The 24,849-nt window shown below is 38.4% G+C and overlaps 1 protein-coding gene and 1 pseudogene across 5 annotated transcripts in view; one reads left to right on the forward strand and one right to left on the reverse strand.

The window, feature by feature from the left end:
- The window catches only part of CDK19 (cyclin dependent kinase 19), a gene marked incomplete at both ends in the record, with an annotated part of 160,236 nt that overhangs the window by 32,066 nt on the left and 103,321 nt on the right, over positions 1 to 24,849 (reverse strand). For all 4 annotated transcript variants that reach the window (XM_080700789.1, XM_080700788.1, XM_080700787.1 and 1 more), the window contains one exon: positions 22,366 to 22,506. In XM_080700789.1, coding sequence (XP_080556915.1) covers positions 22,366 to 22,506 — 141 coding nt within the window. The remainder of the gene's footprint in view (positions 1 to 22,365; positions 22,507 to 24,849) is intronic.
- On the forward strand, positions 1,266 to 21,729 carry LOC308266365 (small ribosomal subunit protein uS17-like; annotated as a pseudogene). The gene is made up of 3 exons: positions 1,266 to 1,355; positions 16,095 to 16,679; positions 21,691 to 21,729. The product of its transcript is annotated as a small ribosomal subunit protein uS17-like (transcript).

The following is a 24,849-nucleotide window of genomic DNA, read 5'->3' on the forward strand; positions in this document are numbered from 1 at the left end:
TCTCCCCAATATGTGGAAGCTAGGGAGAAAAAGGGTCATAGGAAGAAATCTAGACAAGGAAGGAGACACCATAGATGAGCAAATAAGGTGACCAAACTGAGGAGGATGGGAGGGGGTAAGAGAGAAATTCCCTAATGTACATAATGTACATTCACAAACATGTCAAAGTCAATCACTAAACCAAACATGAGAAGGAAGAAGGGGGGAGGGTATGGGTGGGAACTGGGCAAGGGCTAAATGAGTGATGTGTGCATGTATGCCTCTACCATCTTATATTCCAGTAAGATGTATAACTACAATGTACCAATTTAAAAAGTTGAGAATATATTATGCTGAGTGAAAAAAACAAGTTTTAAGAGACTGTATACAATAGGATACCATTTTCATAAAGCTTACAAGCAAGCAGAGCTACATATATTATTTAGGCATACATGTAAGTGAGATAAATCTATTCTTAAATAGAACTGTGCTATTGATAATCTAATTATTGAGTTATCAGAAAAGTTCCTGAAAGTACACTATATTTTATACTTTGTAACATACAGAGATAGTCCAGATACTTTTTTCAGTATATATTAAGAAAATGATAGCCAGGTGTGGTGGTGCATGGTTGTAATCCCAGCATTTGGGAGGCTGAGACAGGAGGATCATGGTTTGTGGACAGCCTCAGCTACTTAGTGAGGCCCTTTACAACTCAGACCCTGTTTAAAAATAAAGAATAAAAAATAGGGCTGGGGGTGTAGCTTGGAGATAGAATGCCCCTGAGTTCCATCCCCAGTACCGCAAAAAATAAATAAGTAAAAAATTAAAAAAAAATGATGATAAAAGTAAAGCAAGGAATAGGAACAGTTGCAAAAGTGCTGGGAATATGTTATCTTCAACATTACTTAAGTATTATTTTAGATTTTTCGGAGCAAGTCTCCTGGAGAATGTAACATTTGGGATAGGAGATGAAGAAAGTGAGGTAGTGAGCTTGCTAGGTATCTAAGGGTGTCCAGGGATGAGCAAGCTGCAAGGCCTGAGGCAGAATTGTGCCAGCGAATGGAGACACGGCTAGGGAGAACCCTGGCCTTTAGGAGAACAGAAGGATATGGTTGTGATGATTACAGAGAGAAAACCCAAAGAAGGGCTTGTTGCTGATTCAAGTGCTTCTGCTCTTAGCTCAAGTCTTTCTACTGACAGGAACTGGGAAGTTCTTGAGCACATCTAGCCTGTGGGCTGAGAGTTGGTGATGGCTGACATAAGACTTGTAGTCAGGCAAGTGCATGGCATCTGGGGCTGTTAGGAAGGACCTTGGTGAGCTAGTGGACTGGACAGAAGAGGGATGCGGCTGGAACCAATGGGAGAGGAGACGAGTAAGTAGTAAAAGCAGTACAGAAGTAAAGTGACGGTTGGGAGAAGCTGTCAATCAATGCCACGCAGAAACTTGGAAAGATCAGATTTTACATGACTAGACTTAGCATCATTCTCTTACATTATCTATCTTACTCATAACCTTTAAATAGTTGTATATAGATAGATTTCAAATGATCGATCAATAGATAGGTAGATGGATAGATTTTGATATTATTTCTAATCCCTGATGGCAGAATTTATAGAGACTGTCATTTTCTGTTACATAAAATATTTCTACAGAGTTTGATTTAGTGTATTTCAGTATTACTTACAATGAGAAATGGTGTTTTTAAAAATACAATAAAACATAAGCTGGGCGTGGTGGCGCACGCTTGTAATCCCCACGCTTGGGAGGCTGAAACAGGAGGATCGCACAGGTTGGAAGCCAGCCTCAGCTACTTAGTAAGGCTCTCAGCAACTTAGTGACACTCTGTTTCCAAATAAAACATAAAAAATACATCTGGGAGTATAGCCCGGAAGTAGAAAGCCACTGGGTTCTACTCCTAGTACCACCAAAAACAAAACAAAACAAAAAAACAATAAAATATAAATAATACTAGCCTGGTGCAGTGGCATATGCCTGAAATCTCAGTACTTGGGACACTAAGACAGGAGGATTGCAAGTTGGAGGCAAGCACTTAGTAACTCAGCAAGACCCTGTTTCAAAATAAAAATCAAATAAAATAGGGCTTGGATGTAGCTCGGAAGTAGAGTGCCCTTGGGTTTAATAAATAAATAAACAAATAAATTAATAATGCTGAGAAGAATAAAGGGGGGAAGCCAATGAAAGAATTTGTGAAGAAACATTAAAAGAAAATATACATAGAACAGGATTCTAGAAGTTAAGAGAGTTTAAAAAGGATGAAGTGGCCAGGCATGCTGGTGCACTCTTGTAATCCCAGCACTTGGGAGGCTGAGACAGGAGGATTGCACAGGTGAAGCCAGCCTCAGCTACTGATTGAGGCTCTCAGCAACTTAGTGAGTGTTTCCAAATAAAATATAAAAAATAGGTCTGGGAGTATAGCCTGGAAATCAAAAGCCTCTGGGTTCCATTCCCAGTACCCCCCCACACACACACACACGATGAAGTGGTTATCAGGTGTAACAGAATGAAAGCTGAGAAGATGCAACTAGAATAGACAATTAGAAAGCCACTGGTGGACTGGGGATGTAGCTCAGTGGTAGACTGTTTGCCTACCATGCACAAGGTCCTGAGTTTGATGCCCAGAGCACTCATACACACACAAATGAAAAAGATCATTGATGAGTCAGTAAATCTAATTTCTGTGCACTTACAGGGGCCAGGCACAGTAAATGTGGTACAAACTAGTGGAAAGAAGGTAAAGGCATATTTAGAATACAATTTTAAAGGTTTTAATATGAATGGGATTTCAAGAGAAAGTAATAATTTTTTTGTACTAGAGATCAAACCTAGGAGCATTTTATTCACAGCCCCTTATATCCAGCTACATCCATAGCCTACTTTAATTTTTTTTTCTTTTTTCTTTCTTTTTTTTTTTTCTTTTTTTTTTTTTTTTTGGTGGTACTGGGGGTGGAACCTAGAGGCTTTCTACCTCCGGGCTATACTTTCAGACATTTTTTTTTTTAAATTTGAAAACAGGGCCTCACTAAGTTGCTGAGCCTAAGTAGCTGAAGTTGGCTTCGAACCTGTGTGATCCTCCTGTCTCAGCCTCCGAAGCACAGGGATTACAAGCGTGCACCACCACACCTGGCTTCTACTTTAAATTTTTACTTTGAAATAGGCTCTAAGTTGTTGAAGCTGGCCTCAAGCCTGCAATCCTCTTGTCCCGGCTTCATAGGAGACCTAATTTTTAAAATTGTAGAATTATCAAACAAACTATCTCACATACCATTTGCTACAGTATTTGTAATTCCTATAGTTTGAGTTTAAGTACTTTTAAAATAAAGATAGTAAGATTAAAAACAAAAAAGTATGAGATATGGGAGCAAACACTGCTTCATGAAAGAGATGAAAATAGACTATGAGCTGTTGAATGTGAGAGATAGAGGAAGCAGGTTCCTATCACCTAGCTAAATAGCTCTTGTCAGAAGGTCTTATAAGTCATGCTATGTTGAAACACAGAATATGAGCACCATAGTGAAATGAGAATATGAGAAGAGAGTCCAGTTCCACCGAAGCTGGTGGAAATGTCTGTGAGATGACATGTTCTAGACTGCTGAAGCTCTGAGATGAGGGCAGAAGCAGTGGCATGGTTTAGGGAACAGCAGCCTCTGAGCTCTCTATAAGTCTAAGAAAGGAACCCAGAGCGTGGGTTGCTTCTGCAGCAAAGGGCTCCTAAGAACCAGTTCCTAACAGTCAGTTAAGACCTACAGCCACACAGGAGAGACTTTGTTCTATTTTTTATTTTATTTTTATTTTTTGCGGTACTGGAGATTGGACCTAGGGGCATTCTACCTCTGAGCTACACTCCCAGCCCTATTTTTTATTCTTTTATTTTGAAATAGTGTCTCACTAAGTTGCAAAGGGCCTCACTAAGTAGCTGAAGCTGTCCTAGAACCACAATACGCCTGTCTCAACCTCCCAAATGCTGGGATTACAAGCGTGCGCCACCACGCCCAGCTATGGGAAACATTTTTAAATGTGCATCTCCAACTGAGATTACCTTTCTCCTTCAGAACAAGTAAAAAATGTTAATGCCAAAGATACTTGATGTTTCAAAATAACAACAATTATCAGCAAAATAAATTACAAATCATTAAAATATGTTTAACTTTTGAAAGCATTTTCTTATCAGACCCTTTGGTTTTTGGTTTTGTTTTGTTTTGTTTGTCCTTCTTGAGGTGCTGATTATTACATCCAGGTCCTCACACACACAAGGAACACGGTACCACTGAGCTATACATACCTGAGACCTATTTATTTATTTGCTTATTTATTTATTTTTAATTTTGAGATGGGAAACTTAGTAAGTTACTGAGGCTGTCCTCAAATTTACAATCCTCCTACTTCAGCCTCCTGATTAACTGGGATTACAGTTGTGTGCCATTGTACCAGAGGATTTCATTTTTCTTAGTGGACATACTCAATTATCTATAGGGCCATGGGGCAAGTCTCAAAGCAACTCCATCCAGTCCTCAGGATTCCACACTGAATTAAATCCAAAGATAGAATGTTTAATTTTCAGAAGACTAACTTTAGTAGTGAATAATTTCAGTGAAAATATATGCATTTTTTAAAAAAGGAAAACTGCAGTGTGTGTTCATACACACACACTTTTCCATACCCACACATAAACCTTTTTAGATGAAAAAAGGATACCAAAATTGTTCTTCTGACCTACTTACATCCCAATTAACATAGACTATGCTTTACTAAAACTTCTTTTCTTACTGTGAACACAAAATGCCAGCTGTGAAAGAAAGTGATCCTGCTGGGTTTGCACACTTTGGTTACTATAGAAACAGCAGAAATGGCAAGAGTTGCATGCCTCAGATGTAAGTTATCAGCAATAAAATCAGATATACAAATCAATGCTACAGAGTTCGTTTTATTAAAACTGTATTCTATGGGAAAAAATTAGGGTAATAATGTGATAATACATTTACTCAGAAATATTCCTGAAATATCTGTATTTTTGGAAAATTTAGTTAATTCTTGATTTTATATTTATTATTCTTTATAAGTACTTCAGATTTGCTTTTTCCTTTTATAGAATCAATTTTTCCCCCACAGGGTTGAATTTATTTCAGTTAATCATACATCCTAAATAGAAGCCTTAATGATACACAATCATTTTATTACACTTGCTTTACACTCCCTACTCTGGGAAATTTGGAACAAAAATATGAAATTTACCATATGACTTTTATCAGCCCCAATTATAGACAGAAAAACATAAACACACCCGTCTATAATCCTGAATAATAGGAACAAAAACAATCAAAATATCAATTGGACTAGTTTCTGAAATAATGAATGACATAAGCCTGATGTTAATGACTACAATTATACTTTTACTTAAATACAAGGCTGGCACAATATTCTTCATGTTTGATATGAAAGTACATTTACAGGAGAAAATCTGTAAAAAATGTTCATGCTCCTTTCTGTATACTGCTCTTCATTGTTCAACTTGGCAAATAAGACTCTCCCTAATAACTGCCATAGAATAAGATCTGTGCTTTCTTTTCTTTAGCAAACAGTGGTCATTTGCTAACAGCAGTAGTCTACAATAACTCTTTAATCTTTAAGACCTCATTAACTAAACAGTAGAGAATTTAAAAATAATCATTGTGACTATAACTTCCTAAAGGGCAGAGCAATATTCAGTCACACTTTATATATACATATGTGTATATATATATGTTGAAATCTAGGCACACACTAAATATTTAATAAACATTTACTGAATGAGTGAGCAAATAAATGAATGGACTAAATCTCTTACTAGTTAAGCACTCATAATCCATTCAGCTGTGGAGTTGGGCATAAGTGTCCTTTGATAAATCCCAATTTTAAAAGAAATGTCAAAAAAACTAGAGTAAGCACTTACATCAAAATATGCTAAGCTTACTCCTGAATGTTTTCTGAAAATTCTGATTTTAGTTTATTCCAGGCTTTCAAAACCCACCTATATGTAAAGACTCCCAAATCTAGACTTCTAGATCTTTAACCTTAAATATATATTAGAAATGTCAACTATATGTTGACTATCTGCACAATAATCACAAACTCTCCTTGTTCAAATTAAATTTTTACTTTTCCCCACCATAACTGTCTCTTTGTCTGGTATTCCCTTGTCAGTCAACAAAAGCCAGGTCTGATCTCCACCCTGTCCTCTGTCTCCCAAATCAATCCTCACATGTGACTAAACATTTAACTACTGTCTTTTCTCCTCTTTATTCTGATCACCTTGGCCTTAAGTCTTTATGATTTCTCAACCAGCTAACTTTGACAACCTGATAAAGGTGCTCTTACTGCATCCTCAAAACAGCCTTCCATAACTATCTCAGCTCAGGAAACTAGTCACAAGAGAAATTCATACTGGTGTGGTGGCACACGCTTGTAATCCCAGCATTTGGGAGGCTGAGCCAGGAGGATCGAGGTTCATGGATAGCCTCAGCTACTTAGTGAGGCCCTCAGCAACATAGTGAGACCTTGTTTCAAAATAAAAAAATAATTTTTAAAAAGGGGGCAGGGGATATAGCTTGGAGTTTGAATGCCCCTGGGTTCCATACCCAGACCCGCAAAAATAAGAAATAAAGAAAAGAATAAAAAAAAAATCCACTAACTGGTAGGGATTACTAACTTTTCTTATGGTTGGATATAAGTATCCCCCAAAGATTCGTGTGTTGAAGGCTTGGGACCCAATGCAGCAGTGTGCAGAGAGGTGGGGCTCTTGTGCAGTAGTGGGATCATGACGGCTCTGATGTCATCAGTGGGCTAAGCATTGATGGTTTAATAATTTGCCGGCATTATTGGAGGCTGTGGACACTGTAGGAGGTATGGCCTACTTGAAGAACATAGGTCACTGGGGTATGTGCACTGGAAGGGTATGACTTGCACTGGGCCCCTTCTCTCTCTCTCTCTCTCTCTCTCTCTCTCTCTCTCTCTCTCTCTCCCTCCCTCCCTCCCTCCCTCCCTCTCTCCCTCTCTCCCTCTCCCTCTCCCTCTCCCTCTCCCTCTCCCTCTTTCTTTCTTTCATGGCTGCCCTCAGGTGAACAGCTTTCCTTTGCCATGCCCTTCCACCATGATGTCTTTGTCTTGGAGAGAGCTAACCACAAACTGAAATCTCTAAAACTGCAAGTCAAAATAAATCTTTCCTCTTGAAATATTTTTCTCAGATATTTTGTACCAGCGACAAAAAGCTAACACATTCTTGTTTTGCCTCAGTAATACATAAGTTTATAGTTTTTGTCCTTATTCATGCTTTTTCCTTTGGCTGAAATTCTCCCCTCACCCACCCTTTTTTGCCTTATTAATATCGACTCATCCTTTTAGATTCAGTTCAGTATGAGTCCTTCAAGAGAATACCCATCCCAACTGGTTAGGTGTTTTACTTCTGTACTCATTTCCTTATGCTTAGCATATCCTTGAATGTACCTCAAAATTTCTTTTTTAAACCTTGTTGTTAATGATTATCTGTTTATTGACTCTTATTCATCATCCAGCCATGAAGGGAAGGCTGTATTATTGTATTTTTTTTTGTGTGTGTGTGTGTGGTACTGGGGGTGGAACCCAGGGGCTTTTATACCTCTGGGCTACACTCCCAGACCTATTTTATACTTATTTGAAAACAGGGTCTCACTAAGTTGCTGAGAGCCTCACTAAGTAGCTGAGGCTGGCTTCAAACCTGTGCAATCCTCCTGTCTCAGCCTCCCAAGTGCTGGGATTATAAGCATGGTTTATACCTGTATTTTTTTTTTTTTTTTGGGTGGTACTGGGGCTCCTGGAAACCCTTCTACCTCCGTGATACACTCTCAGACCTATTTTATGTTATTTTTATTTGGAAACAGGGTCTCTTAAACCAGCAAGGTTGACTTTGAACCTGTGCGATCCCCGTCTCCCCCTCCCAAGCGCGGGGATTATAAACGTGCGCCACCACGCCCAGCTTATTACTGTATTTATTTTTTTAAGCCCTGTATTTTCAGGGCTCAATATAGTCTGGTACATTTTAGAAAATATAAATATGTTTGTAAAGGGAAATCCTAAGTCTGTAAACCAGTAATACCCCCTCCACAGAAATCTAGTAAATAATCAAAATAGATAGTCTAATGAAAATGGTAACTGGGTTCCAAAATTCTCTTAATATCTTATTTTAGGTACTCTTGGGTTAAGTAAGCTTTTCTATTAAAAAACCCAAATCACTGTTTAAGATATTATTTCAAAGTAAAATAGCTAAATACAGGTTATCTGTAAATTAGAAGCATTCTATAATTTTAAATGCTGTGATTAATTTCATTTTGCCTCAAACCAGGCTGGGAGTATTTGGTGTTTTTTTTTTTTGTTTGTTTGTTTGTTTTTTTGTGGGTCTGGGATAGGAACCCAGGGGCATTCAACCTCCGAGCTACAGCCCCTGCCCTATTTTTTATTCTTTATTTTGAAACCGGGTCTCACTGAGTTGCAGAGGGCCTCACTGTCTGCGATTCTCTGGTCTCGGCCTCCCAAATGCTGGGATTACAAGCATGAGCCACCACACCCGGGATATCCCTGGAGTATTTGTAATACAACACTTATGTTAATCATAGTAAACAATGCCTGCCAAACCAACACTGCAATGTTAACAACGCACTTCTTTGTCTGCCTTTTAGAAGTGGTTACAGGCCTGAACAGCAGAGATACGGTTTTCTCTCTAAAAAGAACCAAAAAAAAGCAACCATTATAAAAAGCTCACTGGAAGACACACACATGTATCTAGAAGAGTATGTACCTAACTAACTTCAAGGTTGCTAGGAGAGTATAATCATGATACATTCCATATTGATAACAATTTCAGGAACCGCACTACAGAAGCATCCAGATTGTGTCCTGCTCACTCAACAGTACAATCTATCCTCAGAGGAGCTGAGTAGAAAGTAGTTTTCTATTTACATCTGTGACATTTACATTTAAATACAATAATTCAGTCTTACTGTCATGAGAAATTAAGTATCAGAGATAGAAGCTATCAGACTGAGCCCCTTTCTACACTGGGAAAGAAAGAGAAGCCCAGTGGTGAAAGACTTAGAACCCTGACCACCTTACACTCTGCGGACAGTGGCAGACCCAGATTAGAACCTAAGTCTCCCAGAGATGCCCTTGAGGCTAGGGATGTGGGAGCAAAAGCCTACTGTGAAAATGATCAGTACTGAACTCATTTATGGCCTTCACTTCTTGAAGTCTTCTACACAGATGTCTGCTTAGCTGAGAATATGATCTCACAAAATAACCATCATATTCAATCTCCTGATAAAACGATTTATCAGTCCTTACATGCAAGATCCCTTTATTCTCAATAAAAAATCATTGTTGCTAACCAAAGAGAATGCCTGTGGTGGTAATTATCCAGGTTAACATTTATCAAGACATCAATTTGTAATTAAAATAGGTACATTTTATTATATATAACTTTTTTCTCAATAAATTTGATTTAATAAACTAACATTCCTGAAATGAATTTTTCAGTTTTAACCATAGTCCTCAAAGTACTAGAATTCTTATCTGTGGCCTTTGGTACATAATCAATTCTTGCCACTGCTGTCAACTGAAGAATATTTCTCTATTAAACCCTCTTAGTGCCCACTACAGTTTGACTGTGTTATCAACTTAATCCCCAACAAGAGAAGGGACCTTTGCAAACCTTCTTCTTCTTTTTTTTTTTTGCTCTTCCCCCTTGTACCAGGGGCTTATACAGCAAAAAGTTCTTCTCAATACAGCCTCTTGATCCTGGACTTCCTAGTCACCAGAACCATTATGCAAATAAACTTGTGTGGCTTAAAATTTCACAGGCTGTGGTACTCTTTATAGCAGCAGAAAGCAGTTTAAGAGAGCGATCTTGGAGTTAGTTTGGTACATAGCCTTCCAAATACATGTGCTTATCAGTATAGGATATTAAAATTATATGCAAAGTCATGGGTCACCAAAAGAACATTGCTCGTGAGCCAGACCTTAAGGTACCTCATCTGTCACTGTGAGTCAAGCCATGTCCCCTTTAAAGCGGGCCCTCTTGGAAACAAAATTCAAAGTGCATTTTCTCCTACAGAACAGATGGTGGAGCATTACAGCCTAACTCAAACTGACAGATGTATAGGACTCTGTCAAAAGCTCCAATTATTGAACTGTGGGTATAAACAATGAAAAAATTGTCATGCCAAAATAAAAACCTCATCACCTCTATCTTAACACTTCGATAATGCCTTCCTTTAAGTATGCATGTAGTATTCAAAACACTGTTAAGAAACATCTCATCTGATCTTCAAGAAGCCTTATGGAGAGGACAGAGTCCTCTGCACGAAGGGTATCACTGTCATCAAAGGCTTCCAGACTGCACACATGAAGGGCTAGTTCAAAGGCTACCAAGTACCCAGCTCTAAGGAACTCACTAGGAACTGTAGCTAGTGTTCCCAGCAGGAACCCTAGGAGGATTCTTCAGCATAATAAGACTCGTAATTGTCCAAAATCACCTAAAATTATAGGTTTAAAGATACCTAAAGCCAGGCATGGTGGCACACACTTGTAATCCCAGCGCTTGGGAGACTGAGACAGGAGGATCGCACAGGTTCAAAGCCAGCCTCAGCCACTGAGTGAGGCTCTCAGCAACTCAGTGAGACCCTGTTTCCAGATAAAGTATAAAACAGGTCTGGGAGTATAGCCCGGAGGTAGAAAAGCCCCTGGGTTCCACCCCCAGTATCACACACAAACACACACACACACACACACACACACACACACACATCTAAGCCATACTTTGTTCTTTATTAGCTCTGCATTTAAAAGAATTAAGAATGATTGAGTTATATTAAAATAAATACTACTTTTTATAATTGTTCTCTTTAAGTAAAATGTTACTAAATCAAATAAAAAATAATAGCATGGGACTTTTAACTCCAAAGCCTCTCAGCAATATCTCATTCAAGAATGAAGAATGAGAAACTATCTGAAGCATTTACTAACTCTGATATCATTTACTCTACTTAAAATAAAAATTCATGTGGCAGTGCACGTCTGTAATCCCAGAACTTGGAAGACAGAAATAGGAGGACTGCAGGTTCAAGATCAACCTCAGCAATTTAGCAAAACCCCATTTCAAAATCAAAAACTTAGGGCCGGGTGTGGTGGCACACGCTTGTAATCCCCACGCTTGGGAGGCGAAGGTTCGAAGCCAGCTGTGCTGGCTTAAGAGACCCTGTTTCCAAATAAAAAAATATAAAAATAGGTCTGGGAGTGTAGGCCAGAGGTAGAAGGGCTTCCAGGAACCCCAGTACCCAGTACTAGGGATACAGCTCAAAGGTAGAATCCCCTTGGGTTCAACCACAGTACCAAATAAATACATTTTTAAATATTAAGACTTGGCAAAAAATACTTGGGCTATTTAAACATAAGTGAGATAAATGAGTTTTTGGTATTTTAATACCAAGAGGCATGCTTTACATATTTATATCAGATTTCTATTTTGTAAAGCAAAGAGGACTAAGAAGAGTGTCAGGATAAAAAGAATTCTAGGGAAGAAAGAGGTTAAAAGATAGGGTATATTTGGACTGCAGATGGGATCAAGGTGGATTGTCCAAAATCTTCTACAGAGACATTCAAAAAGAGTGGGGGTCAACAACTACATAAATGGCCTATCATGATCCCCATTTTATAGACACAAGCAACCTGAGGCTTATGGATCAAGATTTTTTATATTAGAAATTACTTTTTTAAAATGTAGGAACTCAGAAGCTTCCAAATCATAAGAACTCACAAGGTTAATACTCTAATAAAATGATTATTAAAATGCCTTCAAAAAGGTGGCATGAGGGTTACAGTAGGATTCTAAGAGGTTCTTTGAGATGTAACTAATTTACCTTATTAGGCAAGGATAAAATAAGACTTTAGGTATCCCCTTGGCAGAGAATCTACACAACATACAGAGATTTGTAAATAATTCTCTAACAACTAAGCACTTATTTCAGTCAAACCTTTACAAATATTACCATACAACACTTTATTTTTTCTAGCAAAATAAGAGTAAACTTTGACTTTCATAAACTGAACTTCCATACAGTCATGTTGAAACAGGGGTTTCTTCTGAGCACCCAAGATGAAGCAGGGTCTCCTCAATATCTTTAAATACTCTTTCTAATTAAAGAACTGTAATATTTCATACTTCTGCCTTATGTCTTTTCACTGTTGTTCAACTAGCTGTTAAAACTCAACAGAATTATCAACCTTGGGAAAAAAAAGTGTTTTGCCATTATTTAAATGTTTCTTTGCAGGGCGTGGTGGTGCAAGCTTGTAATCCCAGCATTTGGGAGGATGAAACAGGAGGACCGTGGTTCACAGACAGCCTCAGCTACTTAGTGAGGCCCTTTGAAACTCAGTGAGACCCTGTTTCAAAATAAAGAATAAAAAATAGGGCTGGGGGTGTAGCTCAGAGGTAGAATGCCCCTGAGTTCCATCCCCAGTGCCGCAAAAAACAAACAAAACACAAAAAAACTTTCTTTGCATTTTCACCTCTGCTTTACATAAGTGGGTGAAATATAGATATAGGAAAGTACAGCCAGGCGTGGTGGCGCACGCTTGTAATCCCCGTGCTTGGGAGGCGAAGACAGGAGGATCACGCAGGTTCGAAGCCAGCCAAGAGACCCTGTTTCCAAATAAAAAAACAGGTCTAGGAGTGTAGACCGGATGTAGAAGGGTTTCCAGGAGCCCCAGTACCACCAAAAAAAGAAAGAAGAAAAAAAAAAAAAGAAAAAGAAAAAGAAATAGGAAAGTACTAATACTAGAATAAGCTCAAGCCTCAGACTAACAAAGATGGAAATCGCTAGCTATATTCATAGTAAGTCCAGGGTCTCAAGTGAACAAATCTTCTGAATTTAAGCAAATGATTATAAAGTCATTAAGTAGATTAAACATGTAGTTCAAAAGCAGGGAGAGAAGCGAAAGGAAGAGGTGAGATGAGGAAAATCAAGGAACATATACTGAATTGTGGAAATAAATTGTTGAAGAATGTTTCTAAAAGGAAAAGAACAATTGGCAAATTATAGTATTTTCTAGCTCTTTAGAACTAGACCTACAAACAAGCCCTCTCTTTCCTGCAAATATTAGATATAGAATATTTTCATATTTTATTGCATTCTTATAAAGATAATAACAGGATCCAAGTATCATTAAACCGTTTCTTAGACTGTGATAGGTAGCTTCAGACATGATTTCCAATGCTTGCCACCTACTAGTATACAAACTATTGTGTAAAAACTCTTTTTGAGTGTGGACTGTACCTCCCTCATGACTTGATTCTTCTAATTAGCAGCATAAAGCAAAAATGAAGGAATATCACTTCCATGATTTGTTTACAAAAGATTAACTTCATCTCCTTAACACACTTTCTCTCTTGCCTTCTTGCTTAATTCTGGTAAAGCAAACTGCTACATGTTGTGAAATAGTCTCTGGAGAGTTCATGTAGCAAGGAGCCAAAGTAGGCCTGTCCCTACCAGCTCATAATGAAATAAATTCTGCCAGCAACCAAGTGTGTGAGTTAGGCAAGGGATTCTTCCCAGTAGAACCTTGAGATGACTAACTTATTAAGTGATCTGTATTGAGAGACCCAGATGAGTCAAGTCTGTATTTCTGAGCCATAGAAGCTATGAGATAATAAATGTCAGGAACTAAATTTTGGGTTAATTGTTATACAGTAATAAATAACTAATAGAAATTTAAAATACACATAGCCAAGAGCTGGGCGTGGTTACGCACACTTGCAATCCCAGCATTTGGAAGGCTGAGACTAGAGGATCATGGTTCACGGACAGCCTCAGCTATTTAGTGAGGCCCTCTGTAACTTAGTGAAACCCTGTTTCAAAATAAAAAATAAAAATTAGGGCAGGGGTGTAGCTCAGAGGTCTAATGCCCCTGGGTTCCATCCCCAAGCCCCTCCCACAAAAAAAAATACACAGAGCCAATATGTAATAACCTAGAATGCGAATGAAAATTCAGTAAGTATGAACAAGCAGGTATCATAAGGAAAAGTAAATAAATATACCAAAACTAAAGTTCATGTCAGTCAGTACAATAAACTACCCAGTCATATAATATACCTATCTTTGTAGCTAGTATATCTATTTCTATTCATCATTTTCTCTAATCAACTGTAACTATATCTGACTCAAAGTATTGGTGAATTTGGAGTTTTGGGTTTTCTGTTTTGTTTGCTTTGTTGGTGGTGTTATTTATTATTGTCCTAGCAGACCTCTAATAAAACTTTTAGGTCTGTGACATAAGTGACTTTTTGATAATCCCAAAACACTTATAGGACATTAATAACAAAACACTTAAGATTCCTGAATATTATTTTCTCTCTTGACTGGATCTCACAAAACTTACATATATAATTTGCCAACCACACAACTATTTTTTGTTTATAGACTTTAAAAGGCTACAAATTTGTCCACTAATGTAAAAATAATTATTAAAAACCTAAGTTCAGCCAGGTATGGTGGCATATGCTTGTAATCCCAGTATCTGGAAGGCTGAGACAGGGGGATCACAGGTTCACAGCCAGCCTCAGGTACTTAGTAAGGTCCTCCCCAACTTACCCCAACCTTGTTTCAAAATGAAGAATAAAGAATAAAAAACAGAGCTGGGAGTGTAGCTAGTGGGTAGAATGCCCCTGGGTTCAATCCCCAGTACCACAGACAGATAGACAGACAGACAGACAGACAGACACACACACACACACACACACACACACACATTCTAGTTTTGGAATAGGACCTCCACAACTATTTTTGAAAAGACAGACTAGTGCCCTAGGGCATTCTTTTAAATTCTTTGTTCAATAAAAAACCTAGCACTTATCATGTGTTAGCTTCTGTGATATAGTAGTGAAAAAGATAACTGGTAGTTCAGTTTATGCCACTAATTCACTGAAACTAAAATAACATAAACATTTAATAGCACTATCATTTAGCCAGCATTCCTCTATCTTTATCATTGCTAAAGAATAATGTGACACTACCAAATATTTTGCTGAAATTTCATTCAAATAATATACCGACACTAAGACCTGAATGAACTTAGGTTTTTAATAATTACTTTTTACATTAGTGGACAAATTAGTGACATGAACCTTGGTCTCAAGAAGCTCATAAGTGAGAGAGTGAGAGTGAGAGAGAGAGAGAGAGAGAGAGAGAGAGAGAGAGAGAGAGAGAGAGAGAGAGAGAGAGATATGGCCAGGCATGATGGCGCACACCTATAATCCCAGCATTTGGGAGGCTGAGACAGGAGAATAGTGGTTCACAGACAGTCTCAGCTACTTAGTGAGGCTCTTTGCAACCCAGTGAGACCCTGTTTCAAAATAAAGAATAAAAAATAGGGCTGGGGGGTGTAGCTTGGAGGTAGAATACCCCCTGGTTTCTATTTCCAGTACCGCAAAAAAAAAGAGAGATAAACTATATCTTGGCATTAGTCCAATCTTATCAGAATAGCAAGCCCATAAAAAGTGATTCATCCTCTATTTCATTTTCTTACTCTTAGCTACATCCTACTGCAAAATTAAAATACATCTTTTTTTCCCTTAGTGTATACAAGTTCCATATATTTATAGACTTATTTTCTCCTTCACTGTCTCTCAGCCAAGATGAATATATTGAGCTCTCTTTCTCTATTCCTTTTAAAGAAATTCCTCAATTTAAATAATCTCTTTGATGAATTTATTTAAAGTTTCTACTTTAGTATTAAATTCGAGGATTCAAATCAATTAAAGTATTGTTCTAGATATGGAATCAATCATAATGAAAAACATCAATCTTTTTGATGATGTAACACTTATATATATAAGTCCAAAGCCCTGACTGTTATTTACTTTTTAAACTGCAAATAGTTGTTTGGCTTTTCCAAGTTTCTAACATCAAATGAAAATTTGGAGATGGTGAGTACTCTGAAACAGTTGTGATCAGCAAAGAGTGTAAAGCATGATTTCTCACAGCAATAGGAAAATGCTTCTAAAACTATTCAGCCTTTTTTTTTTTCCCCTCAGGCATCCATGAAGACGGTGGACATTCAGACAGAGTGTGCCCTACCAAAAGCAGCCAACCATCTTTCAAAACAAGAAGATGGTCCTGCTGGGAGAAACTGGCAAAGAGAAGCTCCCTCAATACTATAAGAACATCGGTCTGGGCTTCAAGACACCTAATGAAGCCATTGAGGGCACCTACACTGACAAAAAGTGCCCCTTCACTGGTAACGTTTCCATCCATGGATGGACTCTGTCGGGTGTGGTGTCCAAGATGAAGATCAGAGGACCGTTGTCATCCTCCGGGACTATCTTCACTACATCTGCAAGTACAACTGCTTTGACAAGTGCCACAAGAACATGTCCATGCACCTGTCCCCTTGCTTCAGGGACGTCCTGATTGGTGACATGGTCACAGTGGGCAAATACAGGCCCCTGAGCAAGACAGTGGGCTTCAAAGCGCCCAAGGTCACCAAGGCTGCCGGCACCAAAACACAGTTCCAGAGGTTTTGGGAATGGACACCTGCCCACTCCCCAAAACAAAATAAACTATTCACCAATTCAAAAAAAATAAAAAGAAAAAAGAAAACTATTCAGCTGGGAATGATGGTGAAACTTGTAATCCCAGTGCTTAGGAGAGGTGAGATAGGAGGACCCTAGCTCTGCAGATAACCTCAGCTACTTAGTGAGGGCCTCTGCAACTTAGATCTTGTTTCAAAATAAAAAATAGGCTGGAGATGCAGCTCAGAGGTAGAATGCCCTTAGGTTTCATCCTTAGTACCGCCAAAAAATAAATAAATAAAAAAATAAAGACAAACAACTATTCATTGACTAAAACAGTAACTCTAATTTTTTTTTTTTTTTTTTTTTTTTTTTTTTTGTGGGGCTGGAACCCAGAGGCATTTGACCTCCGAGCTATACGCCCTGCCCAATTTTTTATTCTATATTTTGAAACAGGATCTCTCTGAGTTGCAAAGGGCCTCACTAAGTAGCTGAAGCTGTCTGCGAACCACAATCCTCCCGTCTCAGCCTCCTGAATGCTGGGATTACAAGCATGCGCCACCACACCCAGCAATTCTACTCTTAAACTCAAAATTTTTTTAGCCAGGTGTGGTGGCACAAGCTTGTGATCCCAGCATTCAGGAGGCTGAGACAGGAAGACTCAGGCTGGCAGCCAGCCTCAGCTACTTAGTGATGTCCTTTGCAACTCAGTGAGGCCCAGTTTCAAAATAAAGAATAAAAAAAGTAGGGCTGAGGGGTGTAGCTCAGAGATAGAATGTCCCTGTGTTCCATGCCCAGTATGCCCCCCCCTAAAAAAAGCAAATGTCTCCATAATCCTTCTTTAACTTTTATTTATTTATTTACACTATTGAGGGTTGAACCCAGGGGCATTCTACCTCTAAGCTACATCCCTGGCCCTATTTTTTAAAATTTCATTCTGAAACAGGATCACTACTTGCTAAAGCTGTCCTCAAATCTTAGCCTTCCAAGTACTGGGAATACAGGCATGTGCTACTACACAGGACTTGGATCATCCTTCTTTTAACACTATATTCATCTTTTATTTACTTCATATTTCCTTTTCTATAGAATACTTCTGCAAAGTAAACAGTTTAAATCTTCTACTCCTGAAACCATTTTGGCAAAACCATGACAATATGGTCCAGATATCAAGACTCCTCCACAGAAGAGCTGTGGCAGCTGTCCCAGATGAGATGTTTCAAAATTTCCAATGAAGGTCAGGTGTGGTGGTGCACGCTTGTAATCCCAGCATTTGGGAGGCTGAGACTGGAGGATCATGGTTCACAGACAGCCCCAGCTACTTAGTGAAGCCCCTTGCAACTCAGTGAGACCCTACTTCAAAATAAAGAAATAAAAACTAGGGCTGGGGGTGTAGCTCAGAAGTAGAATGCCCCTGGGTTCCATCCCCAGTACCGAAAAAAAAAATATATATATATATATATTTTTCATTGTAATTATACATGACAGCAAGATTCATGGTAACACACACACACACACACACACACACACACACACACACACACACACACACCATTATCTGGCCTGTCCAAACACATTTTCAACACACTGTGTCACATACCATGTCATGCTATAGACAAGGTAATAATAGTGGTGGCTTCTTTGGCAGAGAGAAAAATCCATTCTGTTGCTCACAAACTTTTAGTACTTTAAAACAAGTGATCAAACATGCCCCCAAACCTCATAGCCCAATACTCAGGACCAAATCTTTCCAGTCTTATATCACACCACTCCAACTATCTATATTTGAACCAAACAGAACTATTTACCCATTCTGAGTTCATCTAAATGCTTTTTTGTCCTGGGTGTATGAACCCAGCCTTGTTTTAACGTCTCCCTAGGCTGCTGAGAGTCTTGCCAAATTACCAAGCATGGCTCTGAACAAGCAGTCCTCCTGTCTCAGCCTCCCAGGAACTGAGATTACAAGAGTGCACCACCACGCCCAGCTCCCAAATGCTTTCTGCCTTGGATTTTTTTAATATTCACTCCCCTCTGGTTTCCTTTATCATATAAATCCCTCAATTCTACTCATCTTTCAAAGTCCAACTCAACCTGCTCTCTGAAGCTTTCCCTTGTCCCTTTGCATGAGCACTTGCACACACAAGCGCACGCACGCGTGTGCGAGAACACATACACACACACACACACACACACACACACACACACACACACACACACTTAGAATTTCTGACCTTTGCCGGGTGTGGTGGCACATGCTTGTAATCCCAGCATTTGGGAGGCTGAGACAGGAGGGTGGTGGTTAGTGGACAGCCTCAGCTACTTAGTGAGGCCCTCTGCAACTTAGTGAGACACTGTTTCAAAATAAAGAATACAAAATAGGGCAGGGGGTATAGCTCAGAGGTCAAATGCCTCTGGGTTCCACCCCCAGATACACACACACAAAAAAGAAAAATGGGTCTGGTGGTGTAACTCAGAGGTAGACTATATCCCTGGGTTCAATACCCAGTACCCCCCCCCAAAAAAAAGAATTTCTGACCTTTAATAGCACTTAATCTATACCTCTCTGGTAGCCACAATCACATTCCTTCACCTATCTCACAGTGTAAATGTTTGTGTGTATGTCATTTTTCTTCTCTTGAACTACAAGTCCCTTGAGAAGGTCTCTGATGTAGTCATGTTTGCATTTTCCCCACTCCTTTCTATTTTACACAAATAGGTAAATAATAAATGTTCACTGAAGATAATATATTCAAAAACATAATAAAAATGCTTTAATAGGCCAAGTATGGTGGCGCATGCCTGTAATCCCAGTTACTCAGGAGGCTGAGGCAGGAGGATTGCAAGTTCAAGATTGCCCTGGAAACTTAATGAGACCCTGACTCAAAAATAAATAAATAAATAAAAAGCTGGGCGTGGTGGTGCACGTTTGTAATCCCTGCACTTAGGAGGCTGAGACAGGAGAAACGTGCAGGTTCGCAGCCAGCCTCAGCTACTTACTGAGGCTCTCAGCAACTTGGTGAGACCCTGTTTCCAAATAAAATATAAAATAGGTCTGGGAGTATAGCCCGGAGGTAGAAAGCCTCTGGGTTCCACCCCCAGTACCACCAAAATAATTTTTAATGAAAAATAAGTTAATTAATTAATTAATTAAAAAGGCTTGGAATGCAGATCAGTGAGAGAATACTGTGTTCAAGCCCCAGTACTGTAAAAAAAAAAGCCATAGTAATCAATATCCTCACTGATATTCACTCCCCAAGAAAATATTTCCTCACCACCAATTATGTATAAGGGTAGTGATATATAAAAGATCAAACAGACTCTGACCTCTCAAGAAGTTTTTGGTATAAGAGATAATATAAAACATCTACATATGTTATTATAATACTAGCAGATAAACATCATAAGAGAATACAGATAAAGTATAATGGGAACCAAGAACGAGAGAGTATTTCTAAGTGGAAATGAATACGAGAATAAGTTTTAACTTTTGTGCTGAACTCTGAAAGACAGTATTTGAAATGTAGAAACAGGGCAAAGAGTTTTAAGACAAGAAATAAAGGCCAATGAAGCAGTTCAATGGGACAATGTGTGGGAAAGATGACAGAGAAAGAGAGTAATTGTACAGGCTACTGGAACTGTATGTGGTAAGAACCTAAAAGACAAATAAGAAGCTAGAACTTTGGTTTGTTCTCTGTTCATATGTTGACATATGAAACTATGTCAGAGTTCTTGAGCAAGGCTACATAAATAGCCAGCAGGTCTAAAGTGACCTGGGGGAGCAAGAGATTGTTGACAAGGAGACAAGAGGCCAGAACCATCAAACAATAAAGAGGTAACAAAGGCCTGAACTAGGAATGATGAGGGATGAAGTCAATGAATGGAAGAGGTATTTTAGAGATGATGCTGAAAAACTTGACAAGTTCTGGATGTGGAGTGCAAAAAAAAAAAAGAAAGAAAGTGCTATAAAGAGGTAAAAGACAGCTGGGCGTGGTGGCGCATGCTTGTAATCCCAGCATTTGGGAGGCTGTGACCAGAGGATCGCAGTTCACAGACAGCCTCAGCTACTTAGTGAGGCCCTCTGTAACTTTGTGAGACCCTGTTTCAAAATAAAAAATAAAAAACAGGGCAGAAGGAGATCAAATGCCCCTGGGTTTCATCCCCAGACCCAGAAAAAAAAGAGGTAAAAGACATTCAAAAGACCTTTCTAGGCTAGAAGGAAGGTAGGTGCCGTAATATAAATAGGGGCACTAAAGCAGAAGCAAGTTTGGATGAGAGAAAACTAAAGTCATACTCATTTTTATAAGTGGAACTCATGACAATATCACAAATAAAATGTGTTAATTATGCTGTTTAAAACAAAATATACATGCCGGGCGTGGTGGTGTACACTCATAATCCCAGCATTCTGGAGGCTGAGACAGGAGGATCGTGGTTCGCAGACAGCCTCAGCTACTCAGTGAGGCTCTCTGCAACTTTGTGAGATCCTATTTCAAAATAAAGAATACAAAGTAGGGCAGGGGGTGTAGCTCGGAGGTCAAATGCCCTCAGGTTCCATCCCCAGACCCGCAAAATAATAATAATAATAATAATAATAATAATAATAATAATATAAAAATAAAACAAAATATCCAAATCAAATTTTTACACAAGAAAAATGCTTCAATTAAGCCTTAATAAGATTCCAATCAATCAAATATTACCATAACGTTGAAGATATAACCATATAGGTTACTTTAAGTGCACAGAAAATTAAATTCTTACATTATTCTTAAATTAAAATTTATGACCTTGATCTAGAATAACCTCATGTATCTAAGAACCATTTAAAACATACTGATTCATGATTAATAGGTTGAAACCATAAAGAACCTTACAGTTTAACATGATGTGGTAAAATGCTTCTGTTAAAATGGTAAATGTATCTTTTGTGGTCACTTTTATTTGGAAGAAGGGGTCAAGTCAGATGTCTAGGCCTAACTTACAAGGCACCAAGAGATATTAACTAGATCTCTTTAGGTTCTGCAACAAATTTTTCTCCTCAGTTAATAAAACTTATCCTTACCACATCTCTAAAATTCTCAAAAGCCTAAAAATTTCATAATCACTAAATCACTTTTAGAAAGAGACAAAAACAATATTTCCAGATATAAACTCCTAAGATTACAGCTATTCAGTACCCATATTGTCTTAAGAAAAGACAAACAAGGGTTCAAGTTCCCTTCTAGATACCAAAAAAATCAAACAAAAAGAGAGACAAACAGACATGCTAAGACCCTTATCAATACAAAATGACAATGTGAAGATAAATATTTACCATGCAATTTGATATTAATAAATGTTTGTTGTATGTTTATTGAATAAAAACAAATCAGCTGGGTGTGGTGGCGCACGTTTGTAATCCCCGCACTTGGGAGGCTGAAACAGGAGGACCACACAGGTTCGAAGCCAGCCTCAGCTACTTAGTGAGGCTCTCAGAAACTCTTTTTTTAAAAAAAAAATAGGATCTATCTATATTGATGAGAGTCTTACTACTTGCTGAGGCTATCCTTGAACCTGTGATCCTCCTGTCTCAGCCTCTCAATTACTGGGATTACAAATATTACGCCACTAAGCCCAGGTAAAGGTAATATTTTGGTTGTAGGTTTATAGGTCATCTTTATGTGTATTTTCTTTTGTACTTATGTGTATTTTCAAATTTTTCTATAATTAATGTTTTGTTATAATTGTATCAAGAAGAAAATATTTTGTTAATGGAAGAAAAGCATATTGATGAATTTTAAGGAAACATACTTACCAAGTCTCTGTGAAGCACCCAATTTGCATGAAGGTAATGGATACCATCGAGGATCTGGTAAAGTAATGATTTAACCATAGATCTTGGCAACTGCATGGGCTTTTTATTTGCTTTTGATGCACGATGAAACTTAATAATATGCTAAAAATTAGAAAAAACATATTTTAGTATATAGTTTTTGTTAATACCTATGCCAATGAAACACAATGGAGGCTGTAAAAAATGTTCCATATTTTCAATTACCTTTTAAAGGCCAGTAATGACTTGCAATGCAGCATACACAGAGAAATTTCACAGAAAATAAAAAACCAGATGCTTTCCCTAATATGCAAAAGCTAGGAAGAAACAGGTAATAGGAGGAGATCTAGTTGAAGAAGGGGCCCTATAGAGGAGCAATTAAGGTGACCAATCAGAGGGGATGGGATGGGGGAGGATGGAATCTCTTTAAAACTCATGATGTAGCAGGGCATGGTGGCGCACGCTTGTAATCCCCGCACTTGGAGGCTGAGACAGGAGGATCGCGCAGGTTCAAAGCCAGTCTCAGCTACTTAGCGAGGCTCTCAGCAACTTAGTGAGACCCTGTTTCCAAATAAAATATAAAATGGGTCTGGGAGTATAGCCCGGAAGTATAAAGCCTCTGGGTTCCACCCCCAGTACCACCAAAAAATTAAAAAAATAAAACTCATGATGTATGTAAACAAATGTATCAAAGTTAATTACCAATCAAACATGGGATTGATGGAGGGGGAGGGTATGGGATGGGGATTGGATAAGGGCTAATTGGATGATGTGTGCTTGTATATCCTCACAAGTCTTATATTCCATTGTGATATATGACTACAATGCACCAATAAAAATATATATTTAAAAAAAATAAAGGCCAATAATGACATGAAAAAATAATTTGAATAATAAAATCAACCAAACAACTAAATCTATTTTGGGGATTGATGTGACCATGTTAATGTGGAGTTATAAAGAGTAGATTTACTAGCTTCCTTTTTTTTTATCTTTCATTCTGTCTGTAAAGAATATGACTACCACTTTTCTTAGGCAGGCATTTAAATATCAATTATTTCTACATTTTGGTTCTACTTAATAAAAATCTTAACATTAAGAATTAAGGTAAGCCAGGCAGGCGTGGTGGCACATGCTTGTAATCCCAGCATTTAGGAGGCTGAGACTGGAGGATCGCCGTTTGTGGACAGCCTCAGCTACTTAGTAAGGCCCTCCGCAATTTAGTGAGACCCTGTTTCAAAAAATAAAGAATAAAAAAATAGAGCAGGGGATGTAGCTTGGAGATCAAATGCCCCTGGGTCCCATCCCCAGACCCACAAGGAAAAAAAAAAAGATTTAAGGTAAAAAGAGTTGATAACTAAATGCTTGCCTAAGAATAGTATTCACCAACAGATGAATGGATTACAAAACTATGGGATATTACACAATGGAATTTTACTCAGCCATAAAGAGGAACAAAATTACATCATCTGTAAGGAAATGAATAGAACTGGGGAACATTATGCTAAGTGAGATTAGTCAGTCACAGAAAGTAAAAAAATCAGATGACCACCCTAATATGAGGAAGCTAGGGGGAAAAGGGTCATAGGAGAGACTCCAGATGAAGAGGAAACCATAGAGGAGCAAATAAGGTGACCTGAGGGGGTTGAGAGAAGAGGGAAATTCTCTAATGTACATGATGTACATTCACAAACATATCAGTCACTAAGCCAAACATAAGAAAAGGAGGGAGGGAGAGGGAATGGGGTGGGAATTGGGGAAGGGCTAAGTGAGTGCTGTGCGCATGTATGCCTCTACCATCTTGTACCCCTTAAGTTGTATGACTACAATGCACCAATAAAAAAAATTCAAAAAGAATAGTATTAGTTATATTCTTTACAGAGAGAATAAAAGTTTTTTTTTTAAAAAAAGAAGATAAATTAGCCAGATGTAGTGGCACATGCTCATAATCCCAGCATTTGGGAGACTGAGACAAGAGGATCGCAGTACATAGACAGCCTCAGCTACATTGTGGGGCCCTTTGCAACTCAGTGAGACCCTGTTTCAAAATAAAGAATAAAAAATTGGGCTGGGGGTGTAGCTAACTCAGAGGTAGAATGGCTCTGGGTTCCATCCCCAGTACAGCAAAAGGAAGGAAGGAAGGAAGGAAGGAAGGAAGGAAGGAAGGAAGGAAGGAAGGAAGTCAGTCTTTACTATCCTATAAAAAGGCAGCACATGGTGCTTTAGGGTATTATCACTGAATGTGTATAGTGAAATTATTAGGAAAGTTCTACCTCCCTTTGGCCTAGAATAAATTAAGATATATTCCTAGAAGTTAATATTAAGGAGGAATGATTAGAAAAGAGGGAGGAAATGGGTAACTTAATCCCACTCAAATAAGCATAACCAATCATCATATTCAAATTTTTATATCTATGTTATACCAGAGGTTATAAAAACACTGGAATAAAAGGGAAGAAATGCTGC

The sequence above is a fragment of the Muscardinus avellanarius genome (assembly GCF_963383645.1).
Source record: "Muscardinus avellanarius genome assembly, chromosome: 8".
Lineage (NCBI taxonomy): Eukaryota > Metazoa > Chordata > Mammalia > Rodentia > Gliridae > Muscardinus > Muscardinus avellanarius.